Source organism: Nerophis ophidion, linkage group LG05, assembly GCF_033978795.1.
Source record: "Nerophis ophidion isolate RoL-2023_Sa linkage group LG05, RoL_Noph_v1.0, whole genome shotgun sequence".
NCBI lineage: Eukaryota > Metazoa > Chordata > Actinopteri > Syngnathiformes > Syngnathidae > Nerophis > Nerophis ophidion.
In genome coordinates, this window is record NC_084615.1 from 30,420,755 (window position 1) to 30,448,274 (window position 27,520).

Consider the following 27,520-nt stretch of genomic DNA (forward strand, 5'->3'; position numbering starts at 1 on the left):
TCAAAATGACGATTTGTCGCAGGCTGAAACAAATCTTTTTTCACAGAAATGTTGTAATGTAAAATTTATTCTACATATTTTTACAACATTGGAAAACATTAGTAAAATTGAGGCTTCTCAAAGGGTGAGTTAACTCCTGTAAATTACTGAATTAGAATGGCCAAATGTATAAATGTGTGTGTCCAAGAAAACAGCAGGCTGTCTCATTCTAAAAGATTTATTGCAATCTTTGCAAGTGACATTTGCTGAGGTCTGGAACAACATGGCGCACAACTATCAGAAATGCAGCCAATATTACATACAAATAATGTGTCATGAGACATGCAGCAATAAATTAAATACACAGAGGACATAAGTAAAGGAAAATAAATGAGCTCAAATATAACTGCATACGAGGCATAATGATGCAATATGTACATACAGCTAGCCTAAATAGCATGTTAGCATCGATTAGCTTGACTGACCAAATATGTCTGATTAGCACTCCACACAAGTCAATAACATCAACAAAGCTCACCTTTGTGTAATCACGCACAGTGTAAAACATTTGGTGGAATACATGATAATACAATATTTTGATTTAATATTTAATTTGGAAATATATACAATTGCATGCAGTAAATGATTTGTCAAAAGGGAAAAACAAATATATTTAGTAAGAAAAAATTAAGCACTTTGTTAACACATTATTTCCAGGCTCTTGCGGGCCACATAAAATAATGTGGCGGGCCAGATTTGGCACCCGGGCCTTGAGTTTGATACTTGTGACTTGTCCCATGTCGACCCATGGTTCTCTCGCTGGTAGCACACAATCGCACTCTAAAACAGGGATGTCAAACTCATTTTCATTGAAGGCCACACCGCAGTTATGATTGCCCTCGGAGGGCATATTATGGGCAACATACTGTATGCATACAAAAAGTTATAATTACCTCATTATGATTCACATCATTACACAACTGCATATGCATTTGATAACTTGCTTTAAAATCACAAGACAAGGTGGAAAGCAAATATTTAAATATGCTTGGAATATCTTGTTGCATAAGTTTAGAAGAAATAGTTACAACCCCAAGATACAGACACAGACACCGGAGACGACTTTTAGGAGAAAAACGACTTGTCTTTTGTCAGTGTGCAATTATTCACACCGCTGCCGCTACATGCCTTGCACTAGCAAGTCATAAAGGGTCATAAAGCCGCATGCGGCTCTTTAGCCCTGCCCTAGTGGCTCCTGGACCTCTTTCAGAGATGTGTGAAAATGGAAAAAAATGTTTTCTGTCGGAGATCAAACATGACACAAACATTCCTAATTGTTAGAAATCCCACTGTTTAGTATACATGCTTCACTGATGAGTATTTGGCAAGCACCGTTTTATCCTAATAACTTCAGCGATCCTCGAACTCATCAGTTTGTTTACATGGGCAACTTTTTCCGATGCTGCCACAGAAAGACGTGTTCAATGCCACTCCTTTGTCTCATTTTGTCCACCAAACGTTTTATGCTGAATGTGAATGCACAAAGGTGAGCTTTGTTCATGTTATTGACCTATTTGGTCAATGCATGACAGCAAGCTAATCCATGCTAACATCCTTTTTAGGCTAGCTGTATGTACATATTGCATCATTATGCCTCGTTCGCAGGTATATCTGAGCTCATTTAATTTCCTTAATGTCCTCTGTGTATTTCATTTATATTTGCATGTCTCATGACGCATTATCTTTATGTAATACTTGCTGCATTTCTTATAGTTGCTTATTAGGGGTGTGGGAAAAAATCGATAAGAATACATTGTGCGATTCAGAATCAATTCTCTTTTTTTTTTTTAAATCGATTTATTTTTTTATCAATCCAACAAACCCCTACACACAATACCATAACAATGCAATCCAAATGCAAAACCAAACCTGACCCAGCAACACTCAGAACTGCAATAAACAGAGAAATTGAGAGAAGATACAAACACGACACAGAACAAACCAAAAGTAGTGAAACAAAAATGAATATTATCAACAACAGTATCAATATTAGTTATAATTTCAGCATAGCAGTGATTAAAAAGCCCTCATTGACATTATCATTATACATTTATAAAAAATAAAAGAATAATAGTGTCACAGTGGCTTACACTTGCATCGCATTTCATAAGCTTGACAACACACTGTGTCCAATGTTTTCACATAGATAAAATAAGTCATATTTTTGGTTCGTTTAATAGTTATAACAAATTTACATAATTGCAGTCATTTGATAAAACATTGTCCTTTACAATTATAAAAGCTTTTTTTTTTTTTTAAATATACTACTCTGCAGACTGGGGTAGATCCTGCTGAAATCCTATGAATTGAAATAACACAATCACAGTGAATCGAAAAAAATCGATATATTATCGAATCGCGACTCCAAGAATCGGTAATGAATCGAATCGTGGGACACCCAAAGATTCGCAGCCCTATTGCTTATGCAACATATTGTTCCAGATCACAGCAACTGTTACCCAGCTTGCAAAGATGGTAATAAATCCATTAGAAGACAGCCTGCCATTTCCTTAAACTTGGACACACACATCTATCTATACCTTTGGCCATTCTGAGCCAGTAATTTCCAAGTTATCTCATCCTGAGCCTCCATTTTACTAAATTTCAATGTTGCAACAATGTGTAGAATACAAATGAGAATACATTTATGTCAACAAAGATTTGCTTTAGCCTTTCATAGTAGGCTAATATAGACACATCATGTGTTGCCTTCATTATAACACTTATATAAGGCTTTTAATTGTTTGTGGCTCCAGACAGATTTTTTTTTTGTATTTTAGGTCCAATATGGCTCTTTCAACATTTTGGGTTGCCGACCCCTGCACTGGCCTTTAATTTCTACTGTCTTTTGCTCTTTAAGTAAATAATAACATTCATTGACTTGCACAATGCTTTCTGCCAACATGCAAGTTACTGACATACGCAATTGTATGCAGTACATTTTGCATACAGAGCAAAATAGAGATAGATAGTAGTTTATTGATTCCTTCAGGAGAGTTCCTTCAGGAAAATTAAAAGTACTGCATACAAATGCATATGTCAGTAACTGTATAATTGTATGCAGTACATTTTGCGTACAGTGCAGGGGTCGGCAACCCAAAATGTTGAAAGAGCCATATTGGACCAAAAATACAAAATACAAAAAATTAAAAATACATTTAGCCAGAAAGAAGAAGTGCTTTATTGGCGCACATTGTATCCAGGTTTTTGCGGGCCACGGGCCCTGACACATTAGCTCTAAAAGAAAGGAGCATTCATTAACCCTGTCATTTCAATGATGCAAAAATTATTAATTTACTTTACCTTAAAACATAAAACTGGCAGACACTTCTCAATCAGAAGCTCCAAACAAAAGGGATTATTCTTGAAAATAATCTCATTTCTGTGTGACGGGGAAGGAGTTCTGGTCCATGAGCTCTCCCACTCTCTCCTGTAGGGTCTGGACCACCTCTGACAGGATAAAAACGTGTGTTTCGTCCAAGTCCTTTAAGATAAACTTTTTCCCCAGGGCCATGGTTTCATCCAGGAACAGGAGGAACTGCTTCATGGCAGGGTCGCTGAGTAAGTAAGGCAGAAGGGAAAATAAGACAAAAGAAAAATAAACAGCCCACTAATACAATTAACAGGCGTTTTGGTTTTACCATTCAACAAGAACACCTTTGTGCACGTTGACCATATTGACTGGCTGTGTTGGAAGTTAAATTGAGTCACCTGTTGGACCAAAAAATAACATTCGTATTTGAAAGATAGCACTCATTAAGCACAAAAACAGTTTTATAAATTAAAGATTATAAAGATATATACATATCATAAATAACCAAAAGTAAATAATCAAATGTACTTCTAATGTATTTACTTGTTCTTATGCTATCTGAACTCACTATGTTCTCTGCTGGCTGTACATATCCTACTAAGTCAGACCTACACTGTTTCAATGTCCATTTCTCTTTTTTTGATTGATTGATTGATACTTTTATTAGTAGATTGCACAGTTCAGTACATATTCCGTACAATTGACCACTAAATGGTAACACCCGAATAAGTTTTTCAACTTGTTTAAGTCGGGGTCCACGTTAATCAATTCATGGTTCTGTTGATGCAATTGTTGATGACTGAAGTACTGATATCAACCAAAGCTCCTCATCCCACCCCCCCAGATTGTAAATAATTCAATGTATATACTATGATGATTAACCTGTGTGATGACAGTATTATGCTGATAGCATATATTTGTACCATGAATTGATTAAACTGGACCCCGACTTAAACAAGTTGAAAAACTTATTCGGGAGTTACAATTTAGTGGTTAATTGTACGGAATATGTACTGAAGTGTGCAATCTACTAATAAAAGTATCAATCAATCAATCAAGTACACAAATATCGATAACACATAAGCATGACACCATTACGAAATAAACTCAGCTAGTGTTAGCCACTGCATGCCGACTACATGTTTAAAACACTTACCGCTGCATTTCAATGTTTGGCAATACAGTACAGCAACTAACTGAGACATTAAAGATGACATTTGGCGGATTCAAACTGGTGAACTTTACAAACCTGGAGTCTTCTTTTGCGCAATGTTCGCTTGAGTTAGCTTGTGTGACATTGTACTGTTGACTACGGCGAGTGAGGAGGGACTATGAGCGTCATGCTCTAGTGCGCATGCGCTCCGTAGCTCACCCTTTGCAGGTGTTAACTTTAAATAAATTTGAGGTAAGGTTGCGAAAAAATGTTTTTCAGTGTTTAGAAAAATACTTACAACCGTTCAATGTACTATAGTACTATTAGAAAAAACCTGCATGCCTGCTTTTACTTGTCAAGAAACACATTATAAAGACTATCCTACTTTAGCTCTTTGGCCAACATGTAAAGCTAACTATTAGCATGTTATTTGCTTGCCAATTGACGGTTTAATTCAGACCTGGGCAAATTAAGGCCCGTTAAAGGCCTACTGAAATTATATTTTCTTATTTAAACGGGGATAGTAGGTCCATTCTATGTGTCATACTTGATCATTTCGCCATATTGCCATATTTTTGCTGAAAGGATTTAGAGAACATCGACAATAAAGTACGCAACTTTTGGTCGCTAATAAAAAAGCCCTGCCTTTACCGGAAGTATGTGCGCATGAAAGATTTGTGAATTAGGATATTGATAGTGAAGGATTAGAAAAAGAAAAAAAAAGCGACGGCTCGGGCGGCGGCAGTGTGAGCGTTTCATATGTAATTAGACACATTTACTAGGATAATTCTGGAAGATCCCTTGTCTGCTCATTGTTTTAATAGTGTTTTAGTGAGATTGTAAAGATTGTAAAGACATACCAGATGGCTGCTGTGAACACGCAGTGTCTCAGAGAAAAGCCAAGGAGCCAAGCTCACAGCTGCCTTTTTTGACAGCTGCTGCAGGACGACGAATAATCCAATGATGTCTCCAGTAAGATATATATCACAGTTTTCCCATCCAAAAACATGCTGGTTGACGTAGAGAAAACATGTTCACTTGACCGCTCTGCTTCACAACAGACAAAGAAACACCGGCTGTGTCTCGGTGCTAAAGACAGCTGCAATCCACCGCTTTCCACCAACAGCATTGTTCTTTATAGTCTCCATTATTAAATGCACAAATTGAAGAACATTCAGCAACACAGATGTCCAGAATGCGATTAAATCGGACGACTTTTATCCGCTAGTGGTGCAGCGCTAATATTTCCTGACAGTCCGTGACGTCACGCGCATGCGTCATCATTTAAAATTGTAATTTAGTAAACTAAAAAGGCCCTATTGGCATGTGTTGCAATGTTAATATTTCATCATTGATATATAAACTATCAGACTGCGTGGTTGGTAGTAGTGGGTTTCAGTAGGCAGGGTTTCCCACGCATTCATTTATTTGTGGCGGCCCGCCACGAAAGAATTACAGCCGCCACAAAATATATATATATATATAAAAAATGTTTTTGTTTTTTTTCCGGCTTTTGACTCGCTTGACCGCTCATAAAAGCAATGGGACTCTGTCTGTGAATGGAGCTTGTAGTTACATATTATATAAATATTATACAAATATGTATAAAATATGCACATAAAGTGTTGTAATTATATTCCAACTCCGCATTCTTCTTGGTCATCACCGCGGCCGCAAATAGATGCCTGACCTGTGGGAAACACTGCTAGGCCTTTAAGCTTTTCAATCTGGCCCGCCGGACATTCCCCAAATTATTTTTTAGATCTTTGAGATGGAAAGTGTAGCTGCCATTATGATGTGCAGTCATGTTTTCTAACGACCGTAAGTCTTGAACTGTACTAAGTATTTCAATGGTTGGAATCTGCGCTTTTGCATGATATACTGGTTACTATGGTAATCTAATTAGTTACTATGGTAATCTAATTGGTTACGATGGTCATCTAATTAGTTACTATGGTCAACTATGTCACAGCAGCTCAGACGAGGCGCCAAAAAGTGTGGGCAGGAAGCGTTTTCACAGACACGGAAGGAGGCTTTCACAACAAAGTTCTAAAGCTTAGTGATGTATCAGATATATCAGATTGTAGGTGGGTTTATTTTGTACCCTTCGTGTTCATGTTTTACCGTTTGTTGCACTTTTGTTGCGTTTCACTTGATTGTAAGATGTGTCGATCAAAAAGGGGGTGTGACGTTCATATTTTGTCAATATTAAGTGTTTTATCCTTAAAAATAGATATACCGGCCCCCAGACAAATTTTTTTCTCTAAATGTGGCCCCCAAGTCAAAATAATTGCCCGGGCCTGGTTTAATTTATAACTTCGTTTAAAAAAACAAAACATACTAAAACAATGATAAGGACTCAAATCCAACATAACACATTTTATTGTTCTTTTGTGAAATGTGTGACCAGAAAAAGAATGAAAATGAAAATCCTATTGAGTTGTCAGTTATCAAATTAGGATCATCATTATGACTGTTATACAGTAAAAAGCATAAATATAAATTCACAAATAAAATTCAAATTATACTTCTGGTCTTAAATACTGAGCGGTAAGTCATTTAAAAAAAAATAAAAACTACTTGTGTTAATTGTTAGAAAAGGTCTAATTTAGGTGTAAGATATAAAATCATGGGCATATCTTTTACAGAAAAGGGTTGCCATGATCAACTTTTAAATAAGCTTTGGGTATTAGTAAGAGATCTGCATTTAGTTTTGTGAGTAGAAAATGAACTCTTCACTGGTTATTCCTGTTAATTCTCATTGCACGATAATGACATTAGTCATTATTTCTGTGGGACCAGGAGGCTGGTTCAAGTACATTAAGTGAACAGTAGTCGTCAATGGCTGATGGAGTTCTGCAATGTTTCTTGGATGAACTGAAGGCTGCGCTTGTACAAGAATGACTCCTTTTTCTCTGGCTTGCAGATGCTCAGATGATCCACATCCACTTCAATCAGGTCCCCAATGCCAATGTCTACAATCGGAACACGAGCAAGGTAAGGAGGGGGGTCTGTGTTTTTTTTTCATAACATGAACGCAAGCTGGCCTCACTTACTTGCTGACTGTGCTGGCACCACCAGTATCTTGATCATAGGACCGATGTTTGTGGGAAGTGTCTCTGCAAAGCTTAACACCTTAATTTGTTCCCCTTTGGCTATGTTCAAGAAGTTCTCGTTCAGGTCGCGCAGGGCTGGTGAGTCTTAATTAAAGCACATCAACTTATCACAGGTGTCATAATAACATTTACATCAACTTCAGACTTCAATGGTAGACCTTTGCAAAGCTCTCGGACTTCAATGGAGGGGAAGAGGAGATATCGGACATTGACTGAGTATTCCGCCATAAAGGTGCCGTGATGAGGTACGCTGTAGAACAAAATGCCCTTGGTGTTCCTCAACAGGTCCTGCATGTCTGGGTCTTCAGAGGCATCAATTAGCATTTTTTTCACAAGCAAGCCTGACAAGAAAATCAAGAAAACATGTCAAAAGCGAATTTATTTTGAGCCTGATAAACACATGGCACACCTCCCATACTGTGAGCTACCCAGACCACCGGCCTGTCTCCAACCCCTGCCATCTTTAGCTTCTTCAGCAGCTCTTGGCTTCTGCTGGCCAAGGACTTCCTGCAGAGAGAAAATTATTAAAATGATCAACTAATTTATTATTATTACTATTGTACAGTATTTTCCCAAATAGAAATAAACATACATCTATTAGGGCAGGGGTGCCCAAATGTGTTACCTCCAAGTGCCAAAGTGAAAATGGGCTAATGGGTCATGGGCCAATTAGCGATTTCAAACATAAAGCAGCCCTATATACCACCATATAAAAAAAGTGGAGCTCATCACATTCAATAGATTGAAACTAGTTAGCCTTGTGGACATGCCATCAGTGATTATGTGAGCTCAAAAGAGGTCAGTATAAATATGTATCAAATGGGGAAGCTATTGGCGGGCCCCACTTTGGGCACCCGTGTATTCTCTGTAAAGCATTAATTAGGGTACAAATGCACATGTCATTTACAGTAGTTAAAGTTAAAAGTACCAATGATTGTCACACACACACTAGGTGTGGCGAAATTTGTCCTCTGCATTTAAGATTTTATGCCAGATAACGCCACCCACACTTTTATCTGGGATTTGGACCAACACTAAAAGCTCCGCACTGGCTGGGAACTTTGTAAAAATCCACCTTATAATAATATTGAATTATATCATTGTTATTATTATTATTATTTTTGTTTTTATTGTTTTGTTTTTAATGTTTTGTATTGTGTGTAATGGATCTTATGGTCTGCAATAAAGAATATAGATATATATTTATCAGAATTTCTACAAAGACATCATTTGTAACTAAAATATTAGATTACAATAATTAAAAACAAAACAATATATTATATATAATTTTATTATATATAATAATTATTGTATTATTATGTAATACTTTTTTTTTTTTTGGGACATTCTCTTTAAACTTCAGGATTACAGATGCCATGTCTGCTGTAGGCAGTTTTTGTTGCTATAAAGACATCCGGAGGGATACATAGTTAACTGTATCTGTTACGGTTAAGTGCTTTTGCGCCATCAGCATCTGTTTGAGGTGCAGCATTTATCTGTTTAAATTTCCCTTACAGAGCAATAAAGTTTGTCCAAGTCTAACGGTGTGTATTAGATTGGAGGAAATACTATTTTTAAACCATAACATTATGGTGTGGCATTAGCCAGGTAGAAAGGTGCTATACAAGTATAACCCATTTACCAATTTTAACTATACAGAGGTCATGTGTTGCACTCAAAGTAGAATAAGCCAGACCTTTGATTCTCAGCAGGACACTGAGCCATCCAGTCACTGAGGTGGCTATCATATTCCACTGATAACACCCTCAGATGTGGACAATCAGCAGCTAACCATGACTGTCAATTAAAAAGCACAATAAGTAAATAATCCATAATCACAATCAATAAGACACAGTTGTATGGTATCTTACCTTTGGCCAACACTCTGTGTAATCATCCCCGCCATCTTTGGTGTTCTCTTCCTCTAACATGCTTTTGTCCTTTTGGCGCCATGTCTTAAACGCTGCCCCCAGGACACCATGGATAAACAGCACGTCTGCTTTAATTGGCTGTCTTAAATTAAGGCAAAATCCAAGAGCTGATTTTAGATATGTATATATTTACAATAATAAGAGGGACACATTTTAAGGACAACTAAGGTGTTTTCCCCAACTTGTCACGTGTTTGCGGGTGTAGAATGTAGACCCCATCTTCATACTTTTCTTTCACTGTCTCCCTGTCTAGGTTGGCGAGGGCGCGAGCTGCATGGGACGCCTGCATGACGTGAGGAGACTGCATCATCTCGGCCAGGACCGACACCCATCCTTGAGGTTGGTAACGAAAAAATAGCGGTCATTTTACAGCAGTACAGTTTAAAAACATAAGCTCTAGGGTGCAATGTAGTGTTGTCCCAATACCAACATTTTGGTTCAACGAAAAGATACCAATATGTATTTCAAAACTCCTTTTTTTTTTAATAAAGGGATAAAAAATTTAGATTGACTTTATTTTAACAGAAAAACACTAAATCGATTACATACATTCTGGCAGAATCTAAAATCATTTTAGAACATATTTGAATAAAAAGTTTTATTGTCATTGTATTAACTGTATCACAATTTACAGTTGCCACTCATGGTCTCTGCGTTGAGACAAATACAATTACTAAATTAAATACTAGCAACACCACTATTGATAAAATACACACGGTTAAAGAAACTTGTATACCATACAGGCTTAGTGCAATGTGACAAATGAAAGTTACCGGATTGCACGATGGCCTTGTGAATGCTCTCATTGAGTGCCAGGTTTCCAATAATTCGCACAATGTTCCTCTGGATCTTCTGGGAGTCTCTCCTTAGCTGGTAAACTCTTTGAAGAAGTTGGAGACCCCCGTTGGACACTATGTGGTCACAGTGGCTTTGAACCTGCAAGGCATGAAACAAATAGTAACCCCTACTATGGCTAGTAGGAATGTAACAGTATTGTGGTTTCAAAATATTCACAATAATGACATGGTGTTTGATGTATCAAACGAAAACTTGGTGAGTGTAGTTATTTTCTGGCACTTTTGCTGGTCTGAAAATAAACTACATCTCCCAAAATCCTCTGCGCAGGGGCTGGCAATCTCGGCCAACTGATCACCGCGAACTTGCTGTATTAGTGAGACTTTAATTTGTACTAACATTCCTTTTTTAAATAAGAATAAGAACAAGTAAGTCCAAAGTGTCTATCTTTTATGTTATGCATTCCTTTTAGACTAAACCTCGACTCTAAAAAACAGACAAACAAACCCTGGCGAAAACAACATATTTGGCGGAGGTAAAGCGTGCAAAGTTCGTCTCGAGCGTTCCAAGTCAAAAAAGACTCAGTTAAGGTGCACCGCGCCGAGAGAAAGGATATTTGAAGCCAGCGAGGCTAAACATCTATATTTGAGGTGTTTCCACTATTAAATTGTGAGTTCATTTTTTCCTGAGAAACTGCATTTTCCAAACTGATGTAAACAATGTCTACTGCAGAAAACACTGCTTCTCAGAAAGTAAAAGATGTAAATTATTGTTTTACAATTTAATGGTTTGTCACTTTAAAGACAGTCAACTGTAAGTTTATTTAAAATATCTGCTTGAAACAGTGGACGTTCAACCACTATTCTTTGCACTTGAAAATACATGTTTGTAGTGATAAATATGATTAGAACATTTGAACATGAGGTTTATGTTTATTTATAGCAAGTGTCTTTATCCTAAACATTCTGCACTTTTTTTGGAATGTTGCTTATCATTCACAAAAATGTATTATGATAAATAAGACCACATTACTTTTTTTTCAGGATTCTAATGACAAAAAAAAAACACTTGCAAGATGCGGCTAACTGGAGTCACCATTGTAGCCTTCAAAACCCTCCATCACAATTGTATATACACGCTGCAAGTGTATATATAATGTAGTAATACAGTATGTACAATATTGCGATGAGGTGGCGACTTGTCCATGGTGTATCCTGCTTTCCGCCTGAATGCAGCTGAGATTGGCTCCAGCACCCCTCCGCAACCCGGAGAGGGACAAGCGTGGATGGATGGATTGATTTACCGTATTTCAGTTATTTTATGCATTACTGGAACTTATTTCCTCAGCGTTTTTATTTCCACTGCAATAATAACGCACTTCCGACTTCCAGCAACAAATGTGTGTTCCTACTTCCAGACACAAAAGCATGTGTTTTCCATTCATGGCAGACTTGGTAATAGATGAAGATGACCATTTTTGGACAAATGACTATTCCGAACCTCATCATTTTGAACCTAGATATATGGAGGATGAACTTCTGGTTATAAACTTAGGAAACCTGAAGAGAGGGTGAAACGTTGGAGCTGACAGAAGCTGAGAGAGTCAGGAGCGGCGTCATTTCACAGTGTAAATGTGTAGTTTGGAGCCAAGCTAAGCCGTCAGAAATGGTGTGCTTACCCAAAATAAACAGGGAAAAAACATTACTGGCCAGCTGGACCAAACGGACAAATGTCCATTGAGTGAGTCACCATAATATTCATCATGATACATGCAGCACTTCATGCCATTGTTTTTACAACTACAGTAAACTGTTGAGCTAGCTGTGTACAAACAAAACATGAAATGTGGGCTAATACTTCACAGATATTGTAATATGATTGTTCATGTGTTTTAGTTAGTACGGATTGGTGTCCTATCGCATTGTCTTGTGCATTACAAACTAGAAAACCATTCAGCTGCCGACACAGAAGCTAGCTTTGGACTAATGTCGTAGCATCCAGTCCCAAGGCGATGTGTTACTACGCTAAAAAAACATTTCCTCGCTGTTTACTTTTTAAATAACAATATCGCTACAGCTTGGTTATCTTACAGGTTAAAAAAAAAATGAAGCATTGCTGGCGGTTTTTTGTTGCATTTTTTGAGTGATTTAGAGGCGGAATTGATTACTCTCATTAGATGCATTGTTAGCCAGATAGAACAAGCTAAATATTACGAATTAGAATGCAAGAAAAACCCTAAAACATTTGTTCTTGACCCTCAAAAAGATTGTAAAATGATAGGCAAAATTCCCCAAAAAGTGCAATTCCACATTAATACTGTGATAATATCTACATTCTGACATTGTTACATCCCTAATGGTTCGTAGATGGGTCTCTCCATTGATTTTACCTTGGAATGCTGCACTAGGGCTTGTAGGCAGAAGGTCTCCACCTTCTCAGAGGGAACAGAGGTGAGGCTCTGGGCGTAGGGCAGCCCGTTGCCACCAAAACACCACAGGCCACCCTTGAACAAAGAATTTGGCGTGTTGGAAGATAAAAACGGGATTGCACTTTTGTCATGTGTCTTTAATGTTGTCTTTACCCGCTGCGCTGCTAACGAGTGGGTGCTTTCTCTGAGGGCCTGCGACGTGAAATACTGAACACACTTGTCCACCTCGGACTGTGGCAGAGAAGCGAGCAGCTGCCTCAGGCCATCCTCTGCTGAGAAACTCTGTGAAGTTGGTGACAAACCTTTGGCTGGTTTTAATGAGGAGTTCTACTAATTCTACTTCATGGCGATACTTACATCATTAAGGTCAGGAAGTGCAGGCCCAGGAAGGAAAAATCGCAGGTCGGCCCGTGGAGTCCGAGCGAGGCCCACTGCAGTTCTTTGGTCTATAACCTGGGCAGCGGTCTGATACTGGTAGTCTGCATCGTTAACATGATTGAACACTTACGTATATGTCATTTGGGGGAGTATTTTTGGATTATTTTACCATGCCAGTGGTGATTGTCTGCAAGGTCCTGCACAGCTTGAATTCTGACGGCCGCATTGTTGGATTGTGTCCTTTTTAGTAGGACCCAAAGCGCCACCTCATGTGGGTCTGCATCTACATGACTTAGTCGCTCTATACAAAAAAAGAAACATACTGATGCAGTACAAATCGAGAACCGTGCCACAGTTTTTAAAATAAAAAGCGCATCTACAGCTCTATCTACGGACCCTATAGACTCTACAGAACCACAGCGAGGGCATTTACAAACCTTGCAGTCGCAAACTTTGTGTCACCGACTTGGCAGCTAGTTTTTGTCAACGATAAAAAAGGTGCATGTGTTCAGCTTCTCTGGAATCATTACAAATAAATGATTTCACAATGTAGCTCTTCTATTGGATTGTGCAGCGTTAGCAAATGTTGCTGGTGAGTATATACAACAGACCAGGATGCATGTGAGGAATGCAGGTGCTTCCTTTGGCCTTTACAAAAGGCTGTGCACTTTTAAAAAAATATTTAGGTATTTTCAGCCAAGAATACATTGTAGTTTCATTTACAGTGTTTCTTACCATCCAATGACTGAAGCAGAAGCCGTGAGGATATTTCTAGAAACCGTCTCGCTGCTTTGTGGAGTTCCCTCCTTGTCTTGTGAGTGAGCCCTGGAAAATATGCCACACCAAAAACCACTACAAGGACAAATATATGATAATAACTGAAATGTATTATTGATTATCATGTCAGCTTGCAAATTATACTGTAGGGAGAGGGAGGTTGAGGTTGACCTCGACTAGTGGCAGGAAAGACAGAGGAAAAAGAAAGAAAGACAGGAAGCGATGCCAGAAGGTGTCAGTGAGCCCCTGGACAAGGCTGTCAGGATTTTTCCTGTGTTTTCAATTCAAGAGTATTAAATGGAAGAGATTTAGTGTTTTTAGAGTTTGGAATTGACTGAAAGTTCATATGATCTTGTTTGTTTTTGTGGAGCTGTTAAAATTTACAAAAGGGGTAGAGCTGCACTGTAATGTCATGGTAATCTGTACCTGCAGCAAGGTTATCCTTTTCATCCGAGGGACTGCTTCGCAGATAAATGTAAGACTTGTACTTCTCTTGAAGAATCACACTGGTGTCTATGGTCACAGCTTTGTCTAATGCCGCCACCTCATATGTGATAAAAAGGCAGCCTCTGCAAAAATATATTAATGACACACAAGCTTCCACAAATCAGGCAATTTCCAAGTCAACTTTTTACTCATGACTTACCCGAACACAATTGCACCTGTTACCTTGGCAACCTTTCCTAGATGTTAGGAGAAAAACAATCTTACTTGGTTGTCTAAAAGTAAAACACGCCACATATGAGTAAAGTGAGGATGTAAAACTCACTTAAATCCTTCCAACGGACCACTTTGTTTAGACCAGGCACCACAACTGAACTCAATCTCCTATAGTGGATAAAACGCAGGGCAGATGCAGACATCCTCTCCGGTCTGTCCTGTTGGGATCTTCGGTGTGGTCAACATCAAAGACAAACACACAGACCTTACAATTGGGCGTTACACACATTTTGTTATCGATCCATTTGCATATGCATACATGTCTAGTATTGCTGATACGGATACGTTTTACTTGAATACTTTACAACAAGGGGACCCCAACCTTTTTTGCACCAGGGACTGGTTTAATGTAGGCATTATTTCCATGGACCGGCCTTCCACATGTGGCAGATAACTTTTTTGATTTCATTGATTGATACTTTTATTAGTAGATTGCACAGTTTAGTACATATTCCGTACAATTGACCTCTAAATGGTAACACCCGAATAAGTTTTTCATTTTGTTTAAGTTGGGGTCCACGTTAATCAATTCATGGTAGAACTATAGCAAATAAGCGCATGAAAAATTATTACATGAAAAAAACTCACCATGACGTTGAATTAGTGGGAGCCTGTGGCCTTTTACCTTTGCAAAGAAGCTCTCCATAGACTTTTGTTTTTTCCTCATTTTTGCTAGTAGTACGCTTTTTTTTAACTTTAGTATCTGATGGGTTATAGTTGATACATCACATTCAAGGACAAGAGCACGGATATATAAGAAAGCTAGCAATACTTGCCATTAGTTCCAATAGTAATACGTGGATTTTTATTTCCATTCTAAAAGTTATGTATTCATATTTTGTGCAATATTTCATACGTAGATACACTAATGTCAGCTTTTTTTTGGTCTAATTTTGCATGGGTAAATACATCCGTTATTTGTAACTATTTATGTAATAGGACTATGTGTAATAATAGCGGCACTTTAACTTACTAGGCCAAAGGAGATGTGTATTTTCTTCCTTCAGCACAATTATTTCATGCAACAATTAAGCAATGTTTCCATCTGCCTTATGCGCTTTAACTACTGTGGTCACTTTGTTCCTGATCTGCCCTGATTTTAGGTCATCAACCTGCCATGAACCGCAGATAGAACCTAGCATTTGGCACCTTTACATTTATGTTTATTAATGTGCATTGCCCCATGTAATACAGATGTAACAAATATAGCAAATGGCGACTTCCTATCAGGAGTTTTATAATACATTTATGAACAATCTTATGGGTGTGTCTGATGGGACTGGCCAAAGTTAAGTATGAGAAAATGCAGTCGGTTAGAAATTATTTATTCTCTTTGTGCAGCCCGGTAGCAAAAGTGGCACGGTCCCCAGACCGGTGGTTGGGGTTCTCTGCTTTACAAGACAGTTGAATCAGCAATTTAACAATATTTAATACATCAGTAGCAATATCAACACAATAATCAACGTACTACATTTGAATCACTTGCAATTGTTATAACAAAAAAACACTTACAGAGCAAAATATCTACACCAGTGGTTCTTAACCTGGGTTCGATCGAACCCTAGGGGTTCGGTGAGTTGGTCTCAGGGGTTCGGTGGTGCCTCTGCCGCGGAGGTGAGGACACACCCGACTCATCGTGTAAATAGAAACTTCTCCCTATCTGCGTATTTCGTATACGGCAACCGCACAAGTCCCACTAATTTTGTCAGAACTGGGGCTATGGTGTGGTTTGTTTTCCCGGAATGCAAAGGAAGGTGACGGGACGTGGCGTGAATCTGATTGATTGATTGATACGTGACATGAATAAACAAAACTAACTTGGAAGGAAATGAGCAGAGCGATACATAACCAGGGTGAACACAGCATGGTACAACAACAATGACGCCAGGCCGACTGCCTGGCAACTATAAGCTTAAATAATAGTGACATGATTAACACTGGTGCGTGAGTCCAAATGAGTACAGGTGAACTAATCGGTCATCATGGAGATAAACAGGAACTAAAAAGAGTCTTAAACCAACAGAACATAACTAAACAAAACGTGACCACAGAACATGACACATTTGCAGGTGTGTAATTTGTTGTGAGTTCATGCTCTGTGTTGGTTTTGTTCTTTGAACAAGGTGAAGTTCATGCACGGTTAATTTTGTGCACCAGTAAAAAAAACATATGACTTTGTCTTGAATTTGGAAAAAAAAAAACATTTTTATCACTAAAGAAGGGTTCGGTGAATGCGCATTTGAAACTGGTAAGGTTCGGTACCTCCAACAGGGTTAAGAACCACTGATCTACACTAAGGCAAAACATATTTCTCATTCAAATCATTTTGGCTTGATCCTGCGACTACACTTCCCCACTGATTGACTGTAAAGTCGAGCAGTGCTAGCTAATGAGTAAAAAGTCTCAGGCTGTCAACTCGTTGTCCAGCACAATTGTTAAGGTGTCGGGGAATTAGGGTTACATAATGTACATACAAATTAGCTGGTATCTGTTATAAATATATATTAAGCCACACAAAAACGTATGAAAAAATGCTACCCTGGTATCGACAATGTGTATCCTGTGGTTTTACGAATGTTCTTATTGTGCTAAATGGAACGTCTTTTACCTCTTCGTCGTTAGAAAGAAGAAGCGAAAAGCGACAGTTATATCCACTGGCATGCAAAGCTAACACAACACAACGCGTTAGACAGCCTAAGTAAATCTCCAGACGTCTCTCCAGCTCGCGGCTAATCAATTGTCAGAGTGTCCCTTCAAATAAGATAATAGTTAACTCGGAAAAGGAGCTTGCATTCTCACACATGGACGTTCAACACAAACCAAGCTAGTCCAACTTGGCTGACAGCGAGCATTAAAAAGGCGACTTAGTGTCTGACAATATCTCCTAAATCCTCAGTTTGTTTGTTAGATAGTTGTTTACTTAAACTCATTGTGTCAAACTGCCAAATTACCTTGATTGCCGTCTTGATGAGAGTTGTAAAAGTTGAGTTTCGCCCACTAAATCGGCGCTGTGTTATTGCAGAACATGTCGCATAATTACTACGTCATCAGCATACTTGCCAACCTTGAGACCTCCGATTTCGGGGGTTGGGGCTATGGGGCGTGGTTAAGAGTCAAGTATTTCACATATATATATATATATATATATATTCCAGGGTGTACCCTGCCTTCCGCCCGATTGTAGCTGAGATAGGCGCCAGCGCCCCCGCGACCCCGAAAGGGAATAAGCGGTAGGAAATGGATGGATGGATATATATATATATATATATATATATATATATATATATATATATATATATACAGTGGGGAAAAAAGTATTTAGTCAGCCACCGACTGTGCAAGTTCTCCCACTTAAAATGATGACAGAGGTCTGTAATTTTCATCATAGGTACACTTCAACTATGAGAGACAGAATGTGGAAAAAAAATCCTGGAATTCACATTGTAGGAATTTTAAAGAATTTATTTGTAAATTATGGTGGAAAATAAGTATTTGGTCAACGATTCAAAGCTCTTACTGATGGAAGGAGGTTTTGGCTCAAAATGTCACGATACATGGCCCATTCATTCTTTCCTTAACACAAATCAATCGTCCTGTCCCCTTAGCAGAACAACAGCCCCAAAGCATGATGTTTCCACCCCCATGCTTCACAGTAGGTATGGTATTCTTGGGATGCAACTCAGTATTCTTCTTCCTCCAAATACGACGAGTTGAGTTTATACCAAAAAGTTATATTTTGGTTTCTTCTGACCACATGATATTCTCCCAATCCTCTGCTGTATCATCCATGTATCCATTTTGGTATAAACTGTACTCGTCGTGTTTGGAGGAAGAAGAATACTGAGTTGCATCCCAAGAACACCAAACCTACTGTGAAACATAGGGGTGGAAACATCATGCTTTGGGGCTGTTTTTCTGCTAAGGAGACAGGACGATTGATTCGTGTTAAGGAAAGAATGAATGGGGCCATGTATCGTGAAATTTTGAGCCAAAACCTCCTTCCATCAGTGAGAGCTTTGAACGGTTGACCAAATACTTATTTTCCACCATAATTTACAAATAAATTCTTTAAGATTCCTACAATGTGAATTCCACAATGTATATGTATATATACACAGTATATATATATTTATATGTGTGTGTATTTATATATATGAATTTATATACATACGTATTTGTGTATATATATATATATATATATATATATATACATTTATATATATAGATGTATATATATTCATATACGTATATATATGTTTATTTATATATATATATATTTATATACATATATACACACTATTTATATGTGTGTATTTATATATATGCAATTATATACATATGTATGTATATAAATGCATATATATTAATTCACACACACATATATATATATATATATATATATATGTCTTGATTGGATTATCCAGAGAATAGTGCTCGATACCGTGGTAGAGCGCAATATGTAGGTGTGGGAAAAAAAATCACAAAACTACTTCATCTCTACAGATCTGTTTCATGAGGGGTTCCCTCAATCATCAGGAGATTTTAATGGAAGCATTCACATACAATGGTTTATATAGAGCACAGAGTGGGTGGGTACAAGCAGGCGTAGGGTGTGGTGATTGGCTCATGTGTTACCTAGGAGGTGTTTCCTTCTGTGGCGGCATGTTGAAATGATTTCACTGCGCTTGTTGAGGGATGATAAATCTGGATGATATATAATAAATAGTTTCTCTTTTAAGCATAGGTTGCATCTTTTATTACCACTGTTGTAAGGTGTGCTGGATGCAAGAATTTGCCATGTTATTGAATATTCAACATTATTGTCTTTGAGGTTCCAAATGTGTTTGCTGAGTTCTGTAGAATTCTGCAAAGTCTGGTTTCTAAAGGAGGCGTTGTGATTATTCCATCTTGTTTTGAACGCTCCTTCGGTTAATCCTACGTACGTGTCGGATGTGTTAATGTCCTTGCGTATTACCTTTGCTTGGTAAACGACTGATGTCTGTAAGCACCTTCCGTTGAGAGGGCAATCAGGTTTCTTGCGACAGTTACATTCATTATTGGTTTCAGAGTCGTTTAGTCTGGGGGTAGGCAGTCCTTTTGCAATTGCTTTGTTGTGGTTTGAAATGATTTGTTGCATGTTGTTCATACAGCTGTAGCTCAATTTAATGTTGTTCTTGTTGAATACTTTTCTTAGGGTGTTGCTTTTGGGGAAGTGTTTGTCGATCAGAGTGAGGAACTTGCGGCCGATGTTGGTTGAGACGTCTTTGCTGAATGGCCAGATGATGTTGTTTCGTTTTCTGCTCTTTTTTGGTTGGTTTCCTGGAGTGGGTTCATAGGTGAGGGTGAAGTTGTATCCGCTTTCATCAAGTGCTTTCTGGTACGGGGGGGTTGCTTGGTCGAATTCAGCTTTGCTGGATGACAGCATCAATAGCCTTTTATTAATTCCGGTAGGTATTCTTTTGGTGGTGGTGGGTGGGTGGTTGCTGTCATGGTGCACGTATTGGAGTGTTGCGTTGGGTTTCGTGAATGGTTGGTAGCTGTTATTTCTCAGGTTGAAAGTGACGTCGAGGAAGTTGACGGTTTGCTCGTTGGCTTCAATCGTGATCCGTAGGCCGTTTTCTTTGAAGATTTGGCATATGCGCTTCTTGGTGTTCTCGCTGTTCCTTGGCGAGGCGCGGCACACTGCCAGTCCGTCATCACGGTAAATACCAAGGTTCAGGTTGAGGCTAGCAAGCTGGGAGAGGAGGAAACTCCCAACGAGTTCGCACGTTTCTGCTCCGTCAAAACTCCCCATAGTAACGTCAAACGTTGAATTGTTCTTTTTTTGCCATGGTGTACAGTTGTGGATGAGTATGGAGTTCTTTGCGTGGATGATGATGTTTCTTTCGTTGCCCGTGATTGAGTCGTAGTCCGAGGCGAAGTTTAGTGCTTGGGTCAGTAGGTCTTGCGTGATGGAAGGGTAAAATTCTTCGATGTCGAAGGAGATAAAGTTGTGTTGTTGTACCCACCCACTCTGTGCTCTATATAAACCATTGTATGTGAATGCTTCCATTAAAATCTCCTGATGATTGAGGGAACCCCTCATGAAACAGATCTGTAGAGATGAAGTAGTTTTGTGATTTTTTTTCCCACACCTACATATATATATATATATATATATATATATATATATATATATATATATACACACACATAAACATTTAGGATTAAACAACGTTGTTTAAAATACTATGTAGCTGTCTTTATTTAATAATTTTAATTCGTTTGGAGGCAAATTGTCATATGTATTTTGGTTTTGTTGTGGTGTTCCCTATGATTACTGTTTAGTTTTGTTACCAGTGCTTCTTGCCTTCCCCTTTGTTTACATTATTGTTTCTCGGCGCACTGAACATACACACCAGCGTTTGTTTTTTAAGTAGTTTGCCCGCCTGCTTCCAACACTAATCACACCCCCTCATATACGTGTCTCACTGTTCACTCGAGGCAGGTTTATTGTTCGCTTCACGCGACTGTTACGTTTTAGATTAACGTCTACTTTCTTGGTTATTGCTAGCTGCATGCTAACTGTGTATGTTGCTGCAGGAGATACATGCTCTAATTTTTACCAGTGTAATCCTGCTTTCTTTGCTAATGTGAAGTCTTCTTATGCTTTTGTGCACTACTAGTGAGAATTGAAAGTCTCTTACCATCACGCTGCTTCCTGTCTTTCCGCATTCTGGGGTCACGAAATACTAAGCCCATGCCAAACCCTGACGCAAATATTATGCTGCTTTGCAAAGTTGATCATTAAAAATAGCACAAGGATGCACCATGTGTATACAGTGCATCCGGAAAGTATTCACAGCGTTTCACTTTTCCCCACATCTTGTTATGTTACAACCTTATTCCAAAATTGAATACATACATTTTTGTCCTCAAAATTCTACAAATGATACCCCATAATGACAAAGTGAAAAATACTTATTTTTTATTTTTGCAAATGTAGTAAAATAAATAAAAATTAAATGTACATACAGTAAGTATTCACAGCCTTTGCTCAATACTTTATTGATGCATCTTTGGCAGGAATTACAGCCTCAAGTCTTTTTCAATTAGATGCCACAAGCTTGGCAAACCTATCTTTGGACAGTTTCGCCCATTTCTCTTTGCAGCATCTCTCAAGCTCATCAGATTAGATGGGAACAATTTGTTTTCATCGAGGATGTGTCTGTACAATGCTGCATTCACCTTAGTCTACTCAGAGAGGTGACAAAGAACCGGATGTTCACTCTGTCAAAGCTACAGCATTCCTCTGTGGAGAGAGAAGAAACCTTCCAGAAGGACAACTATCTCTGCAGCAATCCACCAATCAGGACTGTATGGTATAATGGCCAGACGGAAACAATGTTTTCCAATATGCACCTGAAAGACTCTCAGCCCATGGGAATCAAAATTATCTGGTCTGATGAGACAAAAATTAAAAACTGTTTGGCATTAATGCCAGTAATCATGTTTGAAGAAAACCAGGCACCACTCATCACCAGGCCAATGTGAAGCTTAGTGGTGGCAGCATTAGGCTGTTGTAATGCAGCAATATACGGAGACATCCTGGATGAAAACCAATGCTTCATATTTAACCTAATGGAGCGTGAGAGGTTCTTACAAAGTAAAATGAGTGAAACTGCCCAAATATAGGTGTGTCAAACTTGTGGCATCGTATTCAAAAAGACTTGAGGCTGTAATTATTGCCAAAGGTGCACCCTTTGCTCAAAGTATTGAGCAAATGCTGTGGATACTTATGTAGTACATGTGATTTTTGATTTTTTAAATTTTTATTGCAATAAAAAAACAAACACATTTTCACATTGTCATTCTGGGGTATTGTCTGTTGAATTTTTAGGACAAAAATGAATTTACTTCATTTTGGAATAAGGCAGTAACATAACTCAATGTGGAAAAAGTGAAGCTCTGTAAATACTTTCTACACACACGCACACACACACACGCACGCACGCACACACACAAAACACACACACATATATATATATATATATATATATATATATATATATATATATATATATATATATATATATATATATATATCCACACACACAATATGCATTGTCATACTTGAATATAAGCTACAGTTTATTACATAAATTTACCAAAGTTACATTCACATCTTAACAGGACTGAGCTCACAACAGCACAAAGTCCAAAAGTCTTTTTTGCTGCTTTTTCAAACATTTTTAAAATATCAAAATGGTCTGGATTGTTTATTAAAGCCCGGGTGAGAATTTGCATAGTAAAAAGCTTTACTGTTGGTGGTACTTAAAATATGGGTGACATTTGTCATTCTTTTTTAAATCTTTTTTTTTTTGTGCTATGATTAGCAGCTTTTGTCTTTGGATTTCATTTCATTTGCATCCTAGGTATGAGTCTCCTGATAAGCTTTAATGATGCTCTCGTAAGCAGGAGGGGGGGTCTGTGTTGCTTGGAAATCCCCACTGCCCCCCCAAAAAGAGTGGGGTCTGGGTAGATTGGCAGCTGAATGAGCTGAGTTGGTAGTGGTTGTCAGGGTGGGCGTGCGGGGCAACGACGCCTGACTTCCCTCTTCCGCCTCCCTGGCAATTTGGCTACAGTGGAGTAGAGGATGGAAGGTTGACGCCCTGAAGCTAGACTTGTACCCCAGCGGGTCGAGGGAATCCGGGTTTGAGGTCTGGCGGTAGAAGGTGTATGCGGCGCTGACCAAGCTGTTGTTGCTTCGCCGGTCGTGGCTGCTGCTGTTGCGGTTGAAGCCTGGGTAGTTTCTTGGGCATGTACGGGACTGGCGAAGGGGGCAGCTCGTGATTCTGGCAGAGCCTGCTCTTCGTCGGGAAAACCATGTAAGGATCACATAGACCAGAGCGCCCAAGACCAGGCCCACAGCCACGGAAACACAGAACGCTATGATCAGAGGGACTGCGAAAGAAGACATTCAGATTAGAGGTGTTCAAAGTGGGCACAGTGAGTCTTCCCCAGGGCCCATCTAGATCCTTTTATATGGACTAACACATCAAGTTTTGAGTTCTCACTGTAAGAACTCAAAATTGACTCACTTTGTTCATAACATATAGCTGAATAAAGTTAAAAAAATGATCTTACTGCTGCACTTCTTAAAGTCCACTGGAATCCTCTTTGTCCAACAATCACATTCTTTTTACATAGTATAATTAATTTATGAACGCTTTAATCTTTAGGAGCTCTTTAGGGGAGAAAAGACGGATTTTAGCGCCTTAGAAAATTGGAGGCTAGCGAACATCATCCTCATCATCCATTATGACATATCCATTTCGGCAACCAGCATCGTTTGCAAGGAACCTTGTTTTTTTTTGTTTATTTAAATGGCGTACGGGTAAAACAGTAACTAATTTTGAGGAAAAAACACAAATGTCCACTGCAGAGGACACTGGTTGTCAAGAGGATAGTAACAGACTGTTTGCATTTAAGTCCTCCAGTGAAAATAAATACATTTTTTTTTGCAGTGGTTACAGTGCATCAGGAAATATTCACAGCCCTTCACTTTTTCCACATTTTGTAATGTTATAGCCTTATTCTAGAATGAAATAAATACATTTTGTCTAATCTATTAAAAATAAAATAAATTGCAAACTAAACTATTCACAGCTTTTGCCTAATGCTTTGTTGATGCACCTTTGGCCGCAATTACAGCCTCAATTATTTTGAATACAATGCCACAAGCTTAGCACACCGAACTTTGGGCAGTTTCGCCCATTCCTCTTTGCCTATTTAACCTCCCAAACTTCATCAAGTTGGATGTAAAGCGTTGGCTTTCGTCCAGGATGTCTTTGTGTATTGCTGAATTCATCATTCCCTCGATCCTAACTTGTCTCCCAGTTCCTGCTGCTGAAAAACATCTCCACAGCATGATGCTGCCACCAACATGCTTAACTGTAGGGATGGTATTGGCCTGGTGATGAGCAGTGCCTGGTGTCCTCCAAACATGATATATAGATAGATAGTACTTTATTGATTCCTTCAGGGGAGTTCCTTCAGGAAAAATACCTGGTATTCATGCCAAAGAGTTTAATTTTTGTCTCTTCAGACCAGAGAATTTTGAGAGTCTTTTAGGTGCATTTTGGCTAACTTTTTACTCAGAAATTGCTTCCATCTAGCCATTATACCATACAGGCCTGATTGGTGGATTGCTGCAGAGATGGTTGTTCTTCTGGGAAGTTCTCCTCTCTCCACAGAGGAATGCCGTAGCTCTTGACAGAGTGACCATCAAGTTGTTGGTCACCTCCCTGACTAGACTAAGTTGAATGCAGCATTGTACAGAGACATCCTGGATGAAAACCAACACTTCGCATCCAACCTGATGGAGCTTGAGAGGTGCTGCAAAGCGTAATGGGCGAAACTGCTCAAAGATAGATGTGCCGAGCTTGTGGCATCAAATTCAAAAAGACTTAAGGGTACAATTGCTGCCAACCGTGCATCAAAAAAGTATTGAGCAGCGGCTGTAAATACTAATGTACATATGATTTTTATTTTTGTATCTTTAATAAATTTGCTGAATTAAAAAAAAAAACTTTTCACATTGTCATTATGGGGTATTGTCTTTAGAAATTTCAGGACAAAAATTAATTCATTTAATTTTGGAATTAGGCTGTAACTTAACAAATTATGGAAAAAGTAAAGCGCTGCGAATGCCTTGCTGATGCACAGTAAACCCTAATGGATGCCTGCCATTAAAAACAGAAGCTCTCAATGCATTGTCATATTAAAATGAAACTTTCAGCTTTTGTAGGTTCTGAGGACACAACTGGAATTGAGAAAATGTGTTAAAAAAATGCAAGTCATTTCTTGTTTTTTGAAAAGAGCATTGTTTTACCTTTGTAATTCCTATGACAGCCCATGATAAAGAAACAAAAAGAAAAAAAAAAAACTCACCAGCATCAAATGACTGAAGTATTTCCGTAAAGAAATATGTGTTGTTTACAGCCATGACTTTTCCTGCAGTGTCATCAGATAACTTCTTTCCCACCCGACTTTTACCCTCGTTTTTTTTATATCTAATGGATTTCCCTGTCTTTCTGCAGACTTTCTTTCCTGTTCTCTCCCTTTCTTCTCAGACTCTCCTCCCCTCACTCTCTCTCTCTCCCTGTGTGTCAGTCAGTCTCCCTCCCAGAGGTGCTGGTGGACTGTTAGCTAAACTCTGTTGGCTTGTCTTGTTTATGGAAGCGGAAAAACTCAACTGTCACGTTTCCTGCTTGAAATGAGCTCTAGGAGGGGCTTATCTATGCAGGACAGAAATCCTGGTGTTGGGGAGAAGTAGGGTTTACTTCTCTCACTTCCTCTACCATCGTTTCCTCTGGGTTGATACACGTTAACAGTGTGAAAGTAAATGAGTCAACATTAGATATTAAACAAAATACCAAAACTATGGCGCTGTAGTTAGTAATGGAGTGCCTGAGTTTTGGACATTCGCAGTTTTTTTTGTTCTCTAGCCAAAAGTCTCACATTTTCCACAACGTCTGCCAGGTCAGTGGTCGTCTGGCCCTTTCTCTGTGCAGCCAGTAAAAACATTTATTTTGATAAGACTGACATGGAGCTCTGGATTACTGTGTCCATGAAATGCATTTTATATCAATTCATTAACACTACCTTCATAGTCAGCATTGTGAGTAATCCTCTCCATCTGAAATCTATCAACGCAAACAGGGGGGAAAGCACATGTAACCACTTTGGTATGAACATAGCCCAGTTTTCATTTAAAGCCGCAGAACCAAGTGTTTGTTTCTCCATTAATATGTACTATCCCACAGCGATGAGGGATGTAGACGCTGAAACTTAGGAAGAAAAATGGTTTCAGTTCCTTCAGTTTCCATCTTTACCAGTAGATGGAGAAATAGTCCATTATATTTTTTGTGTGCTAACGGTTTACTGTACATCAACCCTTTAAACAAGTGGTTTGCAACCATTTTTCAGTATTGTATGAACCCTGTGGCATATTTCTTTCAGCGCAGTATCCAGAGAAAATAAGCATTTTCGGATAAGGGGTAGAAAATGGATGGATGGGTTGGAAAAAAGACATAAAACACACTCCTGAGTTGTAATTATTTGTACGTGTTTTATTATTTTTACTTTCCTGCATTCCTTGTAGGCAGCGGGGGCACTTTTTGTCAGCGTCCTGGTGGCCGTAGCCAGGTGACCTATGAGTGCAGACGGCTCCTGTGATGGTGTTTCCTCATTTGGCTCTTCTGTACTCAGTCATGCATTCATTTTTGTGTGTGTGTATGTGCATGTTTGTGCGTGTCTCTCTGTGTATGTGACAGATGATGGCGGTAGGTAGGTCATCGAGGAATTGTTTTTAAGATTCTAGGGCGCTTTGTGTCGTAGCTGTTTTATGTATGAAAACAAAAATGAATGAATGGATTGATTGTTCATTTCTTTATCTGGGATTTGTCTGTGAATGTTCTGAGCGTTCCTGCAGCTAGTTGAGAGGAGAGCTCGATTAGACATCAAGTCAATTTCATCACTCAACTTTCTAATAAGCTTTTCGCAAAACGCTGACCATGCGGCATGGAGATTAAGTTGGCAGCAGCACGCTTTGCGCTCAACTCTGAGCAACGTTTGACGTCAGTGTAACACATTCCTTAATTTGTTGACCCCCGCCTTGTGCTTTTCCTCCACTGCAGTGAAGTGTCTCTTCTCTCCTTGGCTGCATCTGTGTGGTCCTGAGGGGCTGTCAATGGTAGCGGTCACCCCGAGCCTCGCTGCATTGGAGTGCATAGGAATGGATGGTCTCACCTCACTGCAGAGGTACCTCCTCAATATACATTTTAATATCACAAATACAGAACATGTTCTCTTTTGCATTTGAATATG

At 38.8% G+C, this 27,520-nt stretch overlaps 3 protein-coding genes across 8 annotated transcripts; all 3 read right to left on the reverse strand.

The window, feature by feature from the left end:
- Positions 1–3,202: 3,202 nt before the first annotated feature.
- On the reverse strand, positions 3,203–4,741 carry gtf2h5 (general transcription factor IIH, polypeptide 5). The gene is made up of 3 exons (XM_061900519.1): positions 4,602–4,741; positions 3,681–3,750; positions 3,203–3,596 (listed from the first exon to the last, which is right to left on the reverse strand). The coding sequence occupies exons 2-3, from the start codon at positions 3,713–3,715 to the stop codon at positions 3,416–3,418; spliced, it is 216 nt and encodes a 71-aa protein (XP_061756503.1). The 5' UTR covers positions 3,716–3,750; positions 4,602–4,741; the 3' UTR covers positions 3,203–3,415.
- Positions 4,742–6,871: 2,130 nt separating this feature from the next.
- Positions 6,872–25,880, reverse strand: serac1 (serine active site containing 1). Of its 6 annotated transcripts, none has more exons than XM_061900521.1 (17): positions 25,583–25,880; positions 14,700–14,818; positions 14,577–14,613; positions 14,357–14,499; positions 13,889–13,978; positions 13,323–13,454; positions 13,133–13,254; positions 12,929–13,057; positions 12,737–12,850; positions 10,326–10,488; positions 9,735–9,885; positions 9,493–9,634; positions 9,318–9,418; positions 8,031–8,128; positions 7,780–7,962; positions 7,562–7,705; positions 6,872–7,480 (listed from the first exon to the last, which is right to left on the reverse strand). In XM_061900521.1, exons 2-17 carry the CDS (start codon positions 14,791–14,793, stop codon positions 7,344–7,346), a joined length of 1,980 nt encoding a protein of 659 aa, XP_061756505.1. In that variant the 5' UTR covers positions 14,794–14,818; positions 25,583–25,880; the 3' UTR covers positions 6,872–7,343. The 6 variants fall into 6 exon arrangements, with proteins under 6 accessions (XP_061756505.1, XP_061756510.1, XP_061756504.1 ...); XM_061900526.1 differs by lacking the exon at positions 25,583–25,880 and adding an exon at positions 17,602–17,745 and having other exon boundaries at positions 9,780–9,885; XM_061900520.1 differs by lacking the exon at positions 25,583–25,880 and adding an exon at positions 17,602–17,745.
- myct1a (myc target 1a) lies at positions 23,061–27,285 on the reverse strand. The gene is made up of 2 exons (XM_061902151.1): positions 27,207–27,285; positions 23,061–23,593 (listed from the first exon to the last, which is right to left on the reverse strand). The coding sequence occupies exons 1-2, from the start codon at positions 27,283–27,285 to the stop codon at positions 23,061–23,063; spliced, it is 612 nt and encodes a 203-aa protein (XP_061758135.1).
- Positions 27,286–27,520: the final 235 nt, after the last annotated feature.